The 15,314-nt window shown below is 41.1% G+C and overlaps 1 protein-coding gene across 1 annotated transcript in view; it reads right to left on the reverse strand.

Moving 5' to 3' along the window:
• Positions 1 to 15,314, reverse strand: part of LOC128697459 (dorsal-ventral patterning protein Sog) — a 459,727-nt gene that overhangs the window by 229,663 nt on the left and 214,750 nt on the right. The window contains exon 2 of the mRNA XM_070088902.1: positions 1,051 to 1,192. Within this exon, the coding sequence (XP_069945003.1) occupies positions 1,051 to 1,174 (124 nt within the window). The 5' untranslated portion in view covers positions 1,175 to 1,192. The remainder of the gene's footprint in view (positions 1 to 1,050; positions 1,193 to 15,314) is intronic.

A 15,314-nucleotide genomic window follows, 5' to 3' on the forward strand; every position in this document is an offset into this window, starting at 1 on the left:
CAGAGTGGTTGTTTTGCATATATATATATATATATATATATATATATATATATATATATATATATATATATATATATATATATATATATATATATATATATATATATATATATATATATATATATATATATATATATATATATATATACATTGTGTGTGTGTGTGTGTTTAGTGGCTCTTCTGTTTTGCTGTGTCCTCGTCGAATACATTCTACGTTTTCACTAGACGAGGGATCATATATTGAAACAGAAATTGATTAAAATACTAACAGAACAGTACCAATGTAATTTTCGATAAATCACTGTTAACCCTTGACACTACATATGTGAGTACAATGACCACTTACATGACTTGAGACACAGGACTCGAGGTATAAGGTAAGTTGTCAACCATTAACCCTGAGAGTTAGTAGCCAGTAATAACTCAATAAAGCCACTGTCATCGGGTTGTCTGGCTTATTTCCATCGAGGTTCTTTAATTCTCTTCTCCCAGGCTGCGACTGCCACACCAGTTTTAATATACGTATCTTATACACATTATACACATCATCTCTAACCTGCTGGTTTCATTATAACTGCAACTCTAGAACTAAAAACACGATCTAGATGCCAGTCTTGTACACCTCACGTGTTCTGATTGTAACTTTCAACTGTCGGTCTTTAATTAAACTGGTTACTGCAGAGATGAGTATAAATATTAATAGTTGACGAATGTTATATATTTAATAGTGCCAATAATGGTCTCCTTTATATGTTTGCCTGTCTCGTACTGTTTTGCAAATGTGTGTGTGTGTGTGTGTGTGTGTGTGTGTGTGTGTGTGTGTGTGTGTGTGTGTGTGTGTGTGTGTGTGTGTGTGTGTGTGTGTGTGTGTGTGACCCTGCCAGTTCGTACACTGCTTCCTTCTTCTCAGGACAAACCCCCAGTTGATTCCTTAATTGATATAGATTCTGTAGAAGGCTCTTGGTCCAAAAGTGTTAAAACTAGCTTCTTTACATCCTTCCTTCCCTCCCTCGCTCCTACCCAGCATCACTACCAAAACAATTCTCTTACCTGGTACTCCGAACCCCTCCGGTGTACAGGTCTTGCAACATGCACCTGGCAGTAGTACAGGGTCACGGCACGTCACCTTGGGGCACTCCATCTTGACGTTCCGACAGCGAACTCTGGCCACCATCCGACGCTTGCGCTGTACCTGTGTTGAGCAAGATGAGGTAGGTTAATTAACACACACCTGTGTGACCAGACTACACAGTGGAATATTTCTACATTATAATTATATTTATGCGTAAACACTAAATCCACAGAGGTAATGCAGTGCCCGGGGAATGTGAGGCAATCTAGTTTGATCTAAGGGCAATGTAGCTCCGGTGCCTCGGATCAAGAGCCATTCACCAGCATCAAGGCAACCCCTTCCCCCTCAAGAATAATATCTACAGCACTAAGTATACTCTGGTGGCTCCTGTTATAAACAGTAACCCCAAGTTTTTTATTTTGATGTGGTCAAACCCTAGAGGAGAAACTGAAAAGAAGAAAAAAAATATCCACCCTAACTGGTGACCATTTGCTTTCGAAATTTATCTAAATTTCTCACTTCGGCTAAATGGAGAAAGAGAATTAAGCAGCTTCACTTTTTCTATTTCCAGTTTTAAAGTTACACCTGAAAATATAACTCACATCCCACAACAAAATTCGTTTATATTAAATAAACATTCAAATTAAAGATAGATAGAAGATATAATCATTTATGTTTTCTTCGTGACTCAGTAGTTACTTGACTGCTGCTCTACACTGTCTGCTCTCTGATGGAACTGTGGTATAAAACTGTCGGGTCATCCAGGCTCTATAAAACTCTCGAGTCATCCAGGCTCTATGAAATTCGAGTCATCCAGGCTCTATAAAGCTCTCGAATCATCCAGGCTCTATAAAACTCTCGAGTCATTCAGGTTTTATGAAATTCTAGTCATCCAGGCTCTATAAAGCTCTTGAATCATCCAGGCTCTATAAAACTCTCGAGTCATCCAGGCTCTATAAAACTCTCGAGTCTTCCAGGCTCTATAAAACTCTCGAGTCATCCAGGCTCTATAAAACTCTCGAGTCTTCCAGGCTCTATAAAACTCTCGAGTCATCCAGGCTCTATGAAATTCGAGTCATCCAGTCTCTATAAAACTCTCGAGTCATCCAGGCTGTAAAGGAATCATAATTACCCCAGAGCCTTGCTGAATGTACATTGACCATCTATGGGTATTTACCGGCGGTACATATCATTACTTGACACAAAAACGTAGTTTTAGCAATGATAATTATCTAAAACCGCATTTAAGTCATACTTTAATGCGGTTTTAGGTGTATAAATATACCAAGTTGGACGAATCTTACTGTAGCCAGCTGGCCCAGTGGCTAGCGTGTTGGTCTAGAGCTTTATGACTCTCTGATCGCGGGTTCTAGCCCCACCCGTGTTATGGTTAAGTCATACTTCTTGCACCTCTGACTACAAACTGTTGTCCTCAGATGATTATTGTATAAACGATAATAGAAAACAGGTCACATCAGGGCCTTGTAAGGAATGCTTACCCAAACTCGATATCAGATCTCATCCAACGTTCCCTCCCTCCCTCACTCCCTCCCACCCTCTATCCCTCCATCCCAAACACCCCCCCCTCCCTCTCTCCATGAGATGGTCGTCTACCCTAAAAAAAACTCTCTTCCACCATAAAGTGGGCTGTCCACCCAATTTGGAAAACAGTGGTCTACAGTATTGTGAAAGTAACACATTAGTATAGCAAGCTTTCATTGCGACAACGTCTCGCTCTGTGTAGAGCTTCATCAAAGAAGAGCTTTATCAAGTTGGTGACTTGGTCAAACTCTACACTGATCAACATTGTGTCTTTTCTTCCACTTATTAATATATACTGATGTGAAGTGTTGTGCAGGGTAAGCTTCTGTGTCACCATGTATGTGTTGTTAGTTCTGTGTCACCATGTATGTGTTGTTAGTTCTGTGTCACCATGTATGTGTTGTTAGTTCTGTGTCACCATGTATGTGTTGTTAGTTCTGTGTCACCATGTATGTACTCACCTAATTGTGGTTGCAGGGGTCGAGAGTCAGCTCCTGGCCCCGCCTCTTCACTGAGTGCTACTACTGAGTGGTACTGCTACTGCTCCATGAGCTTTATCATACCTCATCTTAAAGCTATGTATGGCTCCTGCTTCCACTAGCTCACTTGCTAGGCTATTCCACTTCCTAACTACTCTATGACTGACGAAATACTTCCTAACATTCCTTTGACTCATCTGGGTCTTCAACTTCCAATTGTGACCCCTTGTTTCTGTGTCCCCTCTCTGGAACATCCTGTCTCTGTCCACCTTGTGTTGTTACTTCTGTGTCACCATGTATATACTGTTACTTCTGTGTCAATATCTTAACATCTATATCTATATCTTCTCTACTTAAGAATCTTGAAATTCTTGATACAATAAAAAACGTTTGATAAAGAATCCACCCCAAAAATGCTAATGGCTGTGTCTATAAGATTTCCTGTAAAATAAAACAATATAGTTTATTACAGTCAAACTAGAAAAGACCTTGAACTACGAGACATTTTAGCCACACAATTAATTTTCAAATTGCAGAAAAAAATGCATCAAGCTGGTCCATGGTTAAGCGTGATAAAATCGAATCAAGTTTCAAAAGAAACAGTACTGATTTCAACATGAATATTGGGTCAGGGTTAAATAAATAAGATTCACTTATAATAAACAGAATTTGTGAGGAATTTAAACTACGGCGTCATCCACTGAGGACACAGTTAACCTCCAAGAAGATATAAACCAAGTTTTCCAGTGGGCGACGGAAAACAATTCGATGTTCATTGAAGACAAATTCCAACTACTCCGTTATGGAAAACTGGAGGAAATAATAACTAGAACTGAGTATACTACAAACTCTGATCACACAATAGAGCGGAAAATTAATGTGAAGGACCTGGGTGTGGTAATATCTGAGGATCTCACCTTCAAGGATCACAGCAGTATCACTATCACATCTGCGAAGAAAATGATAGGATGGATAATGAGAATATTCAAAACAAGAGATGCCAAGCCAGCGATGATCCTTTTTAAATCAATTGTTCTCTCTAGGATGGAATACTGCTGTGTATTAATATCTCCGTTCAAAGCAGGTGAAATTGCAGATCTAGAGAGTGTACAGAGAACCTTTACTGCACGTATATAAGTTCCAATAAACATCTTAACTACTGGGAACGCTTGGAAGCACTTGAATTGTACTCACTGGAGCGCAGGCGAGAGAGATACATCATAATCTACACCTCGAAGATTCTGGAGGGACTGGCCCCTAATCTGCACACAGAAATCATTCCCTACGAAAGCAAAAGACTGGGCAGACGGTGCAACATACCCTCAATGAAAAGTAGGGGCGCCATTGATACACCAAGAGAAAATACAATAAGTGTCCGGAGCCCAAGATTGTTCAAAAGCCTCCCACCAAGCATAAGGGGAATTACCAATAGACCTCTGGCTGCCTTCAAGAGGGAGCTGGACAGATAGTCGGTGCAGGTTCAGCCGAGCTATGCTTCGTATGTTTGAGTACGTATGTACAGCAGTAACAACGGGGACGTTGATCCCCGGAATACCCTCCAGGTAGACTCCAGGTAGGTAGACCTGACATGTCAGTCGAAGTTCTACATCACATGTGACCTGACTAAATCTTCATTACACTCCCACGCTCAGTGTGTTGGGTCGTGTGTGTGGTCATAACTCGGCCATTTAAGTCCTATTATTTTTACTATTCCATAATAATGTGAGAATTCGTAAAAGCTCTTGAAATTTAACTATTTTTTACTGTAGTTATTGTGTGTGTGCGTGTGTGTGTGTGTGTGTGTGTGTGTGTGTGTGTGTGTGTGTGTGTGTGTGTGTGTGTGTGTGTGTGTGTGTGTGTGTGTGTGAGTGTGTGTGAGTGTGTGTGTGTGTGTGTGTGTGTGTGTGTGTGTGTGTGTGTGTGTGTGTGTGTGTGTGTGTGTGTGTACGTACTCACCTAATTGTAGTTGCAGAGGTCGAGACTCAGCTCCTGGCCTCGTCTCTTCACTGAACGCTACTAGGTCCTCTCTCTCCCAGCTCCATGAGCTATATCATATCTCGTCTTAAAGCTATGTATGGTACTTGCCTCCACTACATCGCTCGTCAGACTATTCCAATTCCTGACCACTCTTTAACTGAAGAACTGCTTCCTAACATCTCTGTGACTCATCTGAGTCTTCAACTTCCAAGAGTGACCCCTTGTTTCTGTATCCTCTCTTGGAACATCTTGCCTCTGTCCACCTTGTCTATTCCACGCAGTATTTCGTATGCCGTTATCATGTCTCCCCTGACCCTCCTGTCCTCCAGTGTCGTCAGGCCGATTTCCCTCAACCTTTCTTCATAGGACATTCCCCTTAGCTCTGGAACTAACCTAGTCGCAAACCTTTGCACTTTCTCTAATTTCTTAACGTGTTTGATCCGATACGGGTTCCAAACTGTTGCTGCATACTCCAGTATGGGCCTGACGTACACGGTGTACAGTGTCTTGAAAGATTCCTTACTTAGGTATCGGAATGTTAATCTCAGGTTTGCCAGGCGCCCATATGCTGCAGCAGTTATCTGGTTGATGTGTGCTTCCGGAGACGTGTTCGGTGTTATAATCACGCCAAGATCTTTCTCCTTGAGCGAGGTTTGCAGTCGTTGGCCACCTAGCCTATACTCTGTTTGCGGTCTTCTTTGCCCTTCCCCAATCTTCATGACTTTGCATTTGGCAGGGTTGAATTCGAGAAGCCAGTTGCTGGACCACGTGTCCAGCCTGTCCAGGTCTCTTTGAAGGTCTGCCTGATCCCCATCTGATTTAATTCTCCTCATTAACTTCACATCATCTGCGAACAGGGACACATCTGAGTCTATCCCTTTCCATCATGTCATTCACGTATACCAAAAATAGTACTGGTCCTAGGACCGACCCCTGTGGGACCTCGCTCGTCACAGGTGCCCACTTTGATACCTCATCACGCACCATGATTCGTTGTTGCCTCTCTGTCAGGTATTCTCTGATGCATTGAAGTGCCCTTCCTGTTATACGCGCCTGATCCTCTAGTTTCTGCACTAATCTCTTGTGAGGAACAGTGTCGAAGGCCTTCTTGCAGTCCATGAAGAAGCAATCAACCCACCCCTCTCTCTCATGTCTTACTTCTGTGTGTGTTTGTGTGTGTTTGTGAGTGTGTGTGTGTGTGTGTGTGTGTGTGTGTGTGTGTGTGTGTGTGTGTGTGTGTGTGTGTGTGTGTGTGTGTGTGTGTGTGTGTGTGTGTGTGTGTGTGTGTGTGTGTGTGTGTGTGTGTGTGTGTGTGTGTGTGTGTGTGTGTACTCACCCATTTATGGCTGCAGGGGTCGAGACATAGTTCCTGGCCTTACCTCTTCACTGATCGCTACTAGGTCTTTTCTCTCCCTGCTCAATGAGCTTTATCATACCTTGTCTTAAAACTATGTATGGTTCCTGCCTCCACTACATCACTTGCCAGACTATTCCATTTCCTGACAACTCTATGACTAAAGAAATACTACCTAACATCTCTTTGACTCATCTAAGTCTTCAACTTTCAGTTTGACCCCTTGTTTCTGTGTCCCATCTCTGGAACATCCTGTCTCTGTCCACCTTGTCAATTCCTATCAAAATTTTGTATGTCGTGTGTGTGTGTGTGTGTATATATATATATATATATATATATATATATATATATATATATATATATATATATATATACACACACACACACACACACATATATATATATATATATATATATATATATATATATATATATATATATATATATATATATATTATTGTACCCACGTAACAAGTGGTATTGATCAATAACATCATTGTACTAACCAAGGAATCGAACCCATGCTGTTTTGGCCCGCCTCGTGGTGAAAGAAAACCCATGACTTAACCAAGGAATCGAACCCATGCTGTTTTGGCCCGCCTCGTGGTGAAAGAAAACCCATGACTCTTTAGACCGCACAATCTTAAACAATAAAGCAATAAAGCTAACAGAATTCTTGGTTTCATATCTAGAAGTATAAATAATAGAAGTCCTCAGGTTGTTCCTCAACTCTATATATCCTTGGTTAGGCCTCATTTAGACTATGCTGCACAGTTCTAGTCACCGTATTACAGAATGGATATAAATGCTCTGGAAAACGTACAGAGGAGGATGACAAAGATGATCCCATGTATCAGAAATCTTCCCTATGAGGATAGACTGAGGCCCCTGAATCTGCACTCTCTCGAAAGGCGTAGAATTAGGGAGGATATGATCGAGGTGTATAAATGGAAAACATGAATAAATAAAGGGAATGTAAATAGTGTGCTGAAAATATCCAGCCAAGACAGGACTCGCAGCAATGGTTTCAACTCCCGAGTACAGTTATTCAGGCTAAAACGTTCTGTAGTTTTAACAATAGGTTAGATAAATACATGAGTGAGTGTAGGTGGGTGTGAGTTGGATCTGACTAGCTTGTGCTGCTGGGTCTGGTGCCGTGCTCCAGCCTTGATGGAGGTGACGAGACTGGGTGGGTCATTGGCTTTTCCGGGGGAAGGGTCATTGGGCTAATTCAGGTGGGAGACATGGACCTGCTCCGCATGGGTCAGTAGGCCTGTTGCAGTGTTCCTTATTTCTTATTTCTTATGTTCTTATGTTCTTAATGGTGCATCCAGCCAAGCTAGATGTTGTACCCACCATCGAAGGACATACGGTGGTGTGGACGCCTCTGAGCAAATTTCATTCTACTCCCTGTTTGTGTACTAGCTCAGCAAACAGTATATTATATTATTGTATCCACGGAACAAGTGGTATTGGTCAATAACAACACTGCACTATAACAACACTGCACTAGCCATGAGGCGGGCCAAAACAGCATGGGTTCGACGCCGGATGCACCATTGTTATGGATTGTGTGGTCTAGTGGACTAAAGCGCCATGGGTTTTCTCTCACCATGAGACGGCCAAAACAGCATGGGTTCGACTCCTTGGTTAATGCAGTGTTGTTATTGGTCAATACCACTTGTTCCGTGGGTACAATAATATATATAATTATATATATATATATATATATATATATATATATATATATATATATATATATATATATATATATATATATATATATATATATATATATATATATATATATATATATATATATATATATATATATATATATATATATATATATATATATATATACACGTCGTGCCGAATAGGCAGAACTTGCCATCTTGGCTTAAATAGCAACGCTCATCTTGCCATATAGGACAAGTGAAAATTTGTGTATGCAATAATTTCGCCAAAATCATTCTGAACCTAACGAAAAAAATATATTCATTGTGTTTGTTTAGTATTAAACTATTGTAAACGCATTTAAAATACATTTAGTTGGGTTAGGCTAAAATAAATTGCTCTTCTTATAAAAAGGTTAGGTAAGTTTTCTAAGATTCTTTTGGTGCAAAATTAAAAATTTTTACATTAACATTAATGAAAAAAATATATCTTTAAACGTATAAGAGAAAATTTCAGAAAGGACTTAATTTTAAATGAGTTCTTGCTAATTGACCAGTTTTACATATTCGGCACGATATATATATATATATATATATAGATATATATATATATATATATATATATATATATATATGTCGTGCCTAATAGGCAGAACTTGCGATCTTGTTGGCTTAAATAGCAACGTTCATCTTGCCATATAGGACAAGTGAAAATTTGAGTATGCAATAATTTCGCCAAAATCATTCTGAGCCTAACGAAAAAAATATATTTCACTGTGTTTGTTTAGTATTAAATTATTGTAAACAAATCTAAAATATATTTAGTTGGATTAGGCTAAAATAAATTGCTCTTGTTATAATAAGGTTAGGTAAGTTTTCTAAGTTCCTTTTGGTGCAAAATTATAAATTTTTACATCAACATTAATGAAAAAAATATATCTTTAAACGCATAAGAGAAAATTTTAGAAAGGACTTAATTTTAAATGAGTTCTTGCTAATTGACCAGTTTTACATATTCGGCACGACATATATATATATATATATATATATATATATATATATATATATATATATATATATACATATATATACACAAACACACACACACACACACACACACACACACACGACATACAAAATTCTGCGAGGAATTGACAAGGTGGACGACGGAGACAGGATGTTCCAGAGATGGGACACAGATACAAGGGGTCACAATTAGAAGTTGAAGACACAAAATGCCTAGGAACTAGGCCCCAAAAGGCTTAACAGGTGAACATTTGGATTTATATCTACAGTTCACTTATCTGTTACAAACAAATTTAGGAAATTTGCTTAGTATATCTGGTATCTTATTTTCATTAATAAGATATCATGACATATCACATAGGTTATTATACTGTCTATGTCTATATTCCTCAGTAAGTGGACAATTAAGCACACAGTGTTCAAGACAGTGTCCAAATGCCTGACTACTTAATTTATATTTAGTTTGATCACCATCTGTGTGTCTCCCAAACTGCCAGATGTACTTGTAACCAAGCCTAAGCCTGGCCACTACAACATCAGTCTGTTCACATTGCAAGTTGCTCCATAAACATATTATTTATCTACGCTCATGTTATCATAGTGGGTTACAGATCTACTCAGGCTTCTAAGTGCATTCTATAACATTCATTTTCATTATTTATTTCTGGTATATCTCTGTCTAATGCTAGACAGAGATATACCAAAGTTATATTCTACATTCTCCTTCTGGGTACTCTTCTTGGCTAACATATCAACTTTATCATGAAGGAGTAATCTAATGTGTGATGAATGAGATCCATATCAATTGTACATTAATTCATTTGTCCCGGATTTCTGAGTATCTATAGCTGGCTTCTCCAATAAGCATGTTGTTGGAGTCATTATGTGAGTCAAGAGCTTTCATTGATGACATAGAATCAGTAATGATGACAAAGTCAAGCTCACTGTCATAAGTTAGCTTCAGCGCCATTAGGATTACAAACAATTCAGTTTGCAGTGTAGACGCCCAGTTGTTAATTCTTATGTCTAGTTCAACAAGTTTATTATGGTTCTTAACTAGGGAGGTTGCAACAAGAGCAGATGCAGCCCTGCCAGAAGACTCCTGTTTAGATCCATCAGTGTATATAACTTGTGATAACTTGTTACTACCAGCTAGGTGAGAAATTTCTTCTCGAGCAGTTGCTTAAACAAGTGATTAAAGGAAGGGATTACTAGCAATGAGCTTCTTGGGAGGGACTTGCAGGTATGTGATATTAAATGAACACATCTTCCATGGAGGGGTAAAATGCACTTGTTGCGTACAGTGATACAGTTCATGCAGGTTATAAAACTTAATATAATTGCATGTTTTCACAATCCATTTATATCGGTGTGTATTTACTTGTAGACATTTAGTAAGATTCATAGTGACAGTGTCTGGTTCATTTCTAAACATTCTATACCGAGTACAGTGTTAATCTCAATAATCTTATCACTGATACTAGAAATTCCAAGCTCCTTCCTCACATTAAGAACCTTTGTAGATTTGGGACAGCCAAGAATAATTCTAAATGTGAAAGCAGCAGGAGCTAGGTAAACTGACGCGACTTCCCTTCTTATCTCCCTCCATAGCAGCCTGAGTACACCAGAGGTATAACCTTGGGAATGCATCAAGAACTGGGTGACCTGAGGTATCTCTGCCTGAGTACACCAAAGGTATAACCGTGGGAATGCATCAAGAACTGGGTGACCTGAGGTATCCCTGCCTTAGTACACCAGAGGTATAACCGTGGGAATGCATCAAGAACCGGGTGACCTGAGGTATCCCTGGTTGCTTGCGTGCATGAAGACAGCAAGCATAAGAGGAGAACCTTCATCCCGCCGGCCTTGCACCTCACTACTACGTCCCAAGAGGAGGACACAATAACTCTCTTTCTGCGGCGTGAGGCTCTCACTTAATAGCCTCTTCCGCCCTACTTCAGCAGAGAACTTCAAAGAGGCGTTATCTCCCCTGCTGGTTCTCTGCTTTCCTCCTCCTCTTCCTCCTGCTCTCACCTACGTCATTACTGCCGTCAGACGTTCCTCAATTTCCGAGGTCTGGCTATGGCGCCATTATGAACAGAGCATGAGAATGCGCAGTGCAGTGCTCACCAAAAATTACAGAGAATTAAAGCGTACCCATGTATGGCTAAATAAGAACAATGGATTATAGGGAATTGCCCATATAATGCAAAATAAAAAAATGATCATGAGAAAGGGTCGTTATAACGCAAAGAATAATAGATCATAAGGCACAGACAGTAGAACGAAAAACAAAAAAAAACAATAGATGGTAAAAATGGTTCAGTATATAACCATATATATATATTTTTTTTTATCACACCTGCCGATTCCCACCAAGGCAGGGTGGCCCGAAAAAGAAAAACTTTCACCATCATTCACTCCATCACTGTCTTGCCAGAAGGGTGCTTTACACTACAGTTTTTAAACTGCAACATTAACACCCCTCCTTCAGAGTGCAGGCACTGTACTTCCCATCTCCAGGACTCAAGTCCGGCCTGCCGGTTTCCCTGAATCCCTTCATAAATGTTACTTTGCTCACACTCCAACAGCACGTCAAGTATTAAAAACCATTTGTCTCCATTCACTCCTATCAAACACGCTCACGCATGCCCGCTGGAAGTCCAAGCCCCTCGCACACAAAACCTCCTTTACCCCCTCCCTCCAACCTTTCCTAGGCCGACCCCTACCCCGCCTTCCTTCCACTACAGACTGATACACTCTTCAAGTCATTCTGTTTCGCTCCATTCTCTCTACATGTCCGAACCACCTCAACAACCCTTCCTCAGCCCTCTGGACAACAGTTTTGCCAACCCCACACCTTAAAATGGTATAAAATACCGACAGATTGTTAGGTAAGACATATATGCAACAGTTAGGTATCTTTATTTCGAAACGTTTCGCCTACACAGTAGGCTTCTTCAGTCGAGTACAGAAAAGTTGATAGAAGCAGAAGATACTTGAAGACGATGTAATCAGTCCATCACCCTTAAAGTTTTGAGGTGGTCAGTCCCTCAGTCTGGAGAAGAGCATTGTTCCGTTGTCTGTACTCGACTGAAGAAGCCTACTGTGTAGGCGAAACGTTTCGAAATAAAGATACGTAACTGTTGCATATGTGTCTTACCTAACAACCCCACACCTCCTCCTAACTTCCAAACTACGAATTCTCTGCATTATATTCACACCACACATTGCTCTCAGACATGACATCTCCACTGCCTCCAGCCTTCTCCTCGCTGCAACATTCATCACCCATGCTTCACACCCATATAAGAGCGTTGGTAAAACTATACTCTCATACATTCCTCTCTTTGCCTCCAAGGACAAAGTTCTTTGTCTCCACAGACTCCTAAGTGCACCACTCACCCTTTTCCCCTCATCAATTCTATGATTCACCTCATCTTTCATAGACCCATCCGCTGACACGTCCACTCCCAGATATCTGAATACATTCACCTCCTCCATACTCTCTCCCTCCAATCTGATATCCAATCTTTCATCACCTAATCTTTTTGTTATCCTCATAACCTTACTCTTTCCTGTATTCACTTTCAATTTTCTTCTTTTGCACACCCTACCAAATTCATCCACCAATCTCTGCAACTTCTCTTCAGAATCTCCCAAGAGCACAGTGTCATCAGCAAAGAGCAACTGTGACAACTCCCACTTTATGTGTGATTCTTTATCTTTTAACTCCACGCCTCTTGCCAAGACCCTCGCATTTACTTCTCTTACAACCCCATCTATAAATATATTAAACAACCACGGTGACATCACACATTCTTGTCTAAGGCCTACTTTTACTGGAAAATAATTTCCCTCTTTCTTACATACTCTAACTTGAGCCTCACTATCCTCGTAAAAACTCTTCACTGCTTTCAGTAACCTACCTCCTACACCATACACCTGCAACATCTGCCACATTGCCCCCCTATCCCCCATATATATATATATATATATATATATATATATATATATATATATATATATATATATATGTGTGTGTGTGTGTGTGTGTGTGTGTGTGTGTGTGTGTGTGTGTGTGTGTGTGTGCGCGTATGAGCCTGCTCTGTGTGTGTGTGTGTGTGTGCGCGTATGAGCCTGCTGTGTGTGTGTGTGTGTGTGCGCGTATGAGCCTGCTGTGTGTGTGTGTGTGTGTGTGTGTGCGCGCGTATGAGCCTGCTGTGTGTGTGTGTGTGTGTGTGTGTGTGTGTGTGTGTGTGTGTGTGTGTGTGTGTGTGTGTGTGTGTGTGTCTGTATGTGTGTGTGTGTGTGTGTGTGTGTGTGTGTGTGTGTGTGTGTGTGTGTGCGCGCGCGCGTATGAGCCTGCTCTGTGTGTGTGTGTGTGTGTACTCACCTAATTGTGGTTGCAGGGGTCGAGACTCAGCTCCTGGCCCCGCCTCTTCACTGATCGCTACTGGGTCCTCTCTCTCTCTCTGCTTCCTGAGCTTTGTCATACCTCTTCTTAAAACTATGTATGGTTCCTGCCTCCATTACTTCACTTGCTAGGCTATTCCACTTGCTGACAACTCTATGACTGAAGAAATACTTCCTAACGTCCCTGTGACTCGTCTGAGTCTTCAGCTTCCAGTTGTGTGTGTGTGTGTGTACTCACCTATTTGTACTCACCTATTTGTGGTTGCAGGGGTCGAGTCATAGCTCCTGGCCCCGCCTCTTCACTGATTGCTACTAGGTCCTCTCTCTCCCTGCTACATGAGCTATATCATACCTCGCCTTAAAACTATGTATGGTTCCCGCCTCCACTACTTCACTTTCTAGACTATTCCACGACTTGACTACTCTATGACTGAAGAAATACTTCCTAACATCCCTTCGATTCATCTGAGTCTTCAACTTCCAATTGTGACCTCTTGTGTCTGTGTCCCATCTCTGGAACATCCTGTCTTTGTCCACCTTGTCTATTCCGTGCAGTATTTTATATGTCGTTATCATCTCTCCCCTGACCCTCCTGGCCTCCAGTGTCGTCAGGCCGATTTCCCTCAACCTTTCTTCGTAGGACAATCCCCGTAGCTCTGGGACTAGTCTTGTTGCAAACCTTTGCACTTTCTCTAATTTCTTGACGTGCTTGACTAGGTGTGGATTCCAAACTGGTGCTGCATACTCCAGTATGGGCCTGACGTAAATGGTATACAGGGTCTTGAACGACTCCTTACTGAGGTATCGGAACGCTATCCGTAGGTTTGCCAGGCGCCCGTATGCTGCAGCAGTTATCTGATTTATGTGCGCCTCAGGAGATATGCTCGGTGTGTGTGTGTGTGTGTGTGTGTGTGTGTGTGAGCCTGCTGTGTGTGTGTGTGTGTGTGTGTATGAGCCTGCTGTGTGTGTGTGTGTGTGTATGAGCCTGCTGTGTGTGTGTGTGTGTGTGTGTGTGTGTGTGTGTGTGTGTGTGTATGAGCCTGCTGTGTATATGTGTGTGTGTGTGTGTAGGTTGGTAAAGAGACGTGTCAGTATATTACTCAGCCAGGGTGTCAAAACACTGCTTGAGAGAATAAATGTCTTTATTATGAGAGTTACGATGGATTTATTGTGGCAGAACTGTTTGGTTACGTTGTTGGTGGTGATAATGGTTGCTGGTGGTGGTGATAATGTTGTGGTTGGTGGTGATAATGGTTGCTGGTGGTGATGATAAAGTTGTTGTTGGTGGTGACATTGGTTGTTGGAATTGGTGGTAATAGTTGTGATAATGGTTGTTAGCAGTGGTGATAATGGTTGTTAGCGGTGGTGATAATGGTTGTTTTGGGTCGTGATAATGGTTGTTGATGGCGATAATGGTTGTTAGCGGTGGTGATAATGGTTGTTTTGGGTCGTGATAATGGTTGTTGATGGCGATAATGGTTGTTAGCGGTGGTGATAATGGTTGTTGATAGTGATGATGATTATTTGTTGGTAGTGTCAGTGGTTGTTGGTGGTGACAATGATTGTTGGTAGTAATAATGGTTGTTGGTGGCAATACCTTTAAAATACCTTTGACGGGTTTCGAGAGTTTTTCCACTCCTGCAGCCCGGCCTTGGGCCACACTTGTCTGGTGTTTGCCTGGTCAACCAGACTGTCGCTGACGGCGGCCCGCTGGCCCACATATTCATCACAGAGTTGTTCATCTGGCACTTGGTGAAGGTACATATCTAACT

Source organism: Cherax quadricarinatus, chromosome 2, assembly GCF_038502225.1.
Source record: "Cherax quadricarinatus isolate ZL_2023a chromosome 2, ASM3850222v1, whole genome shotgun sequence".
Lineage (NCBI taxonomy): Eukaryota > Metazoa > Arthropoda > Malacostraca > Decapoda > Parastacidae > Cherax > Cherax quadricarinatus.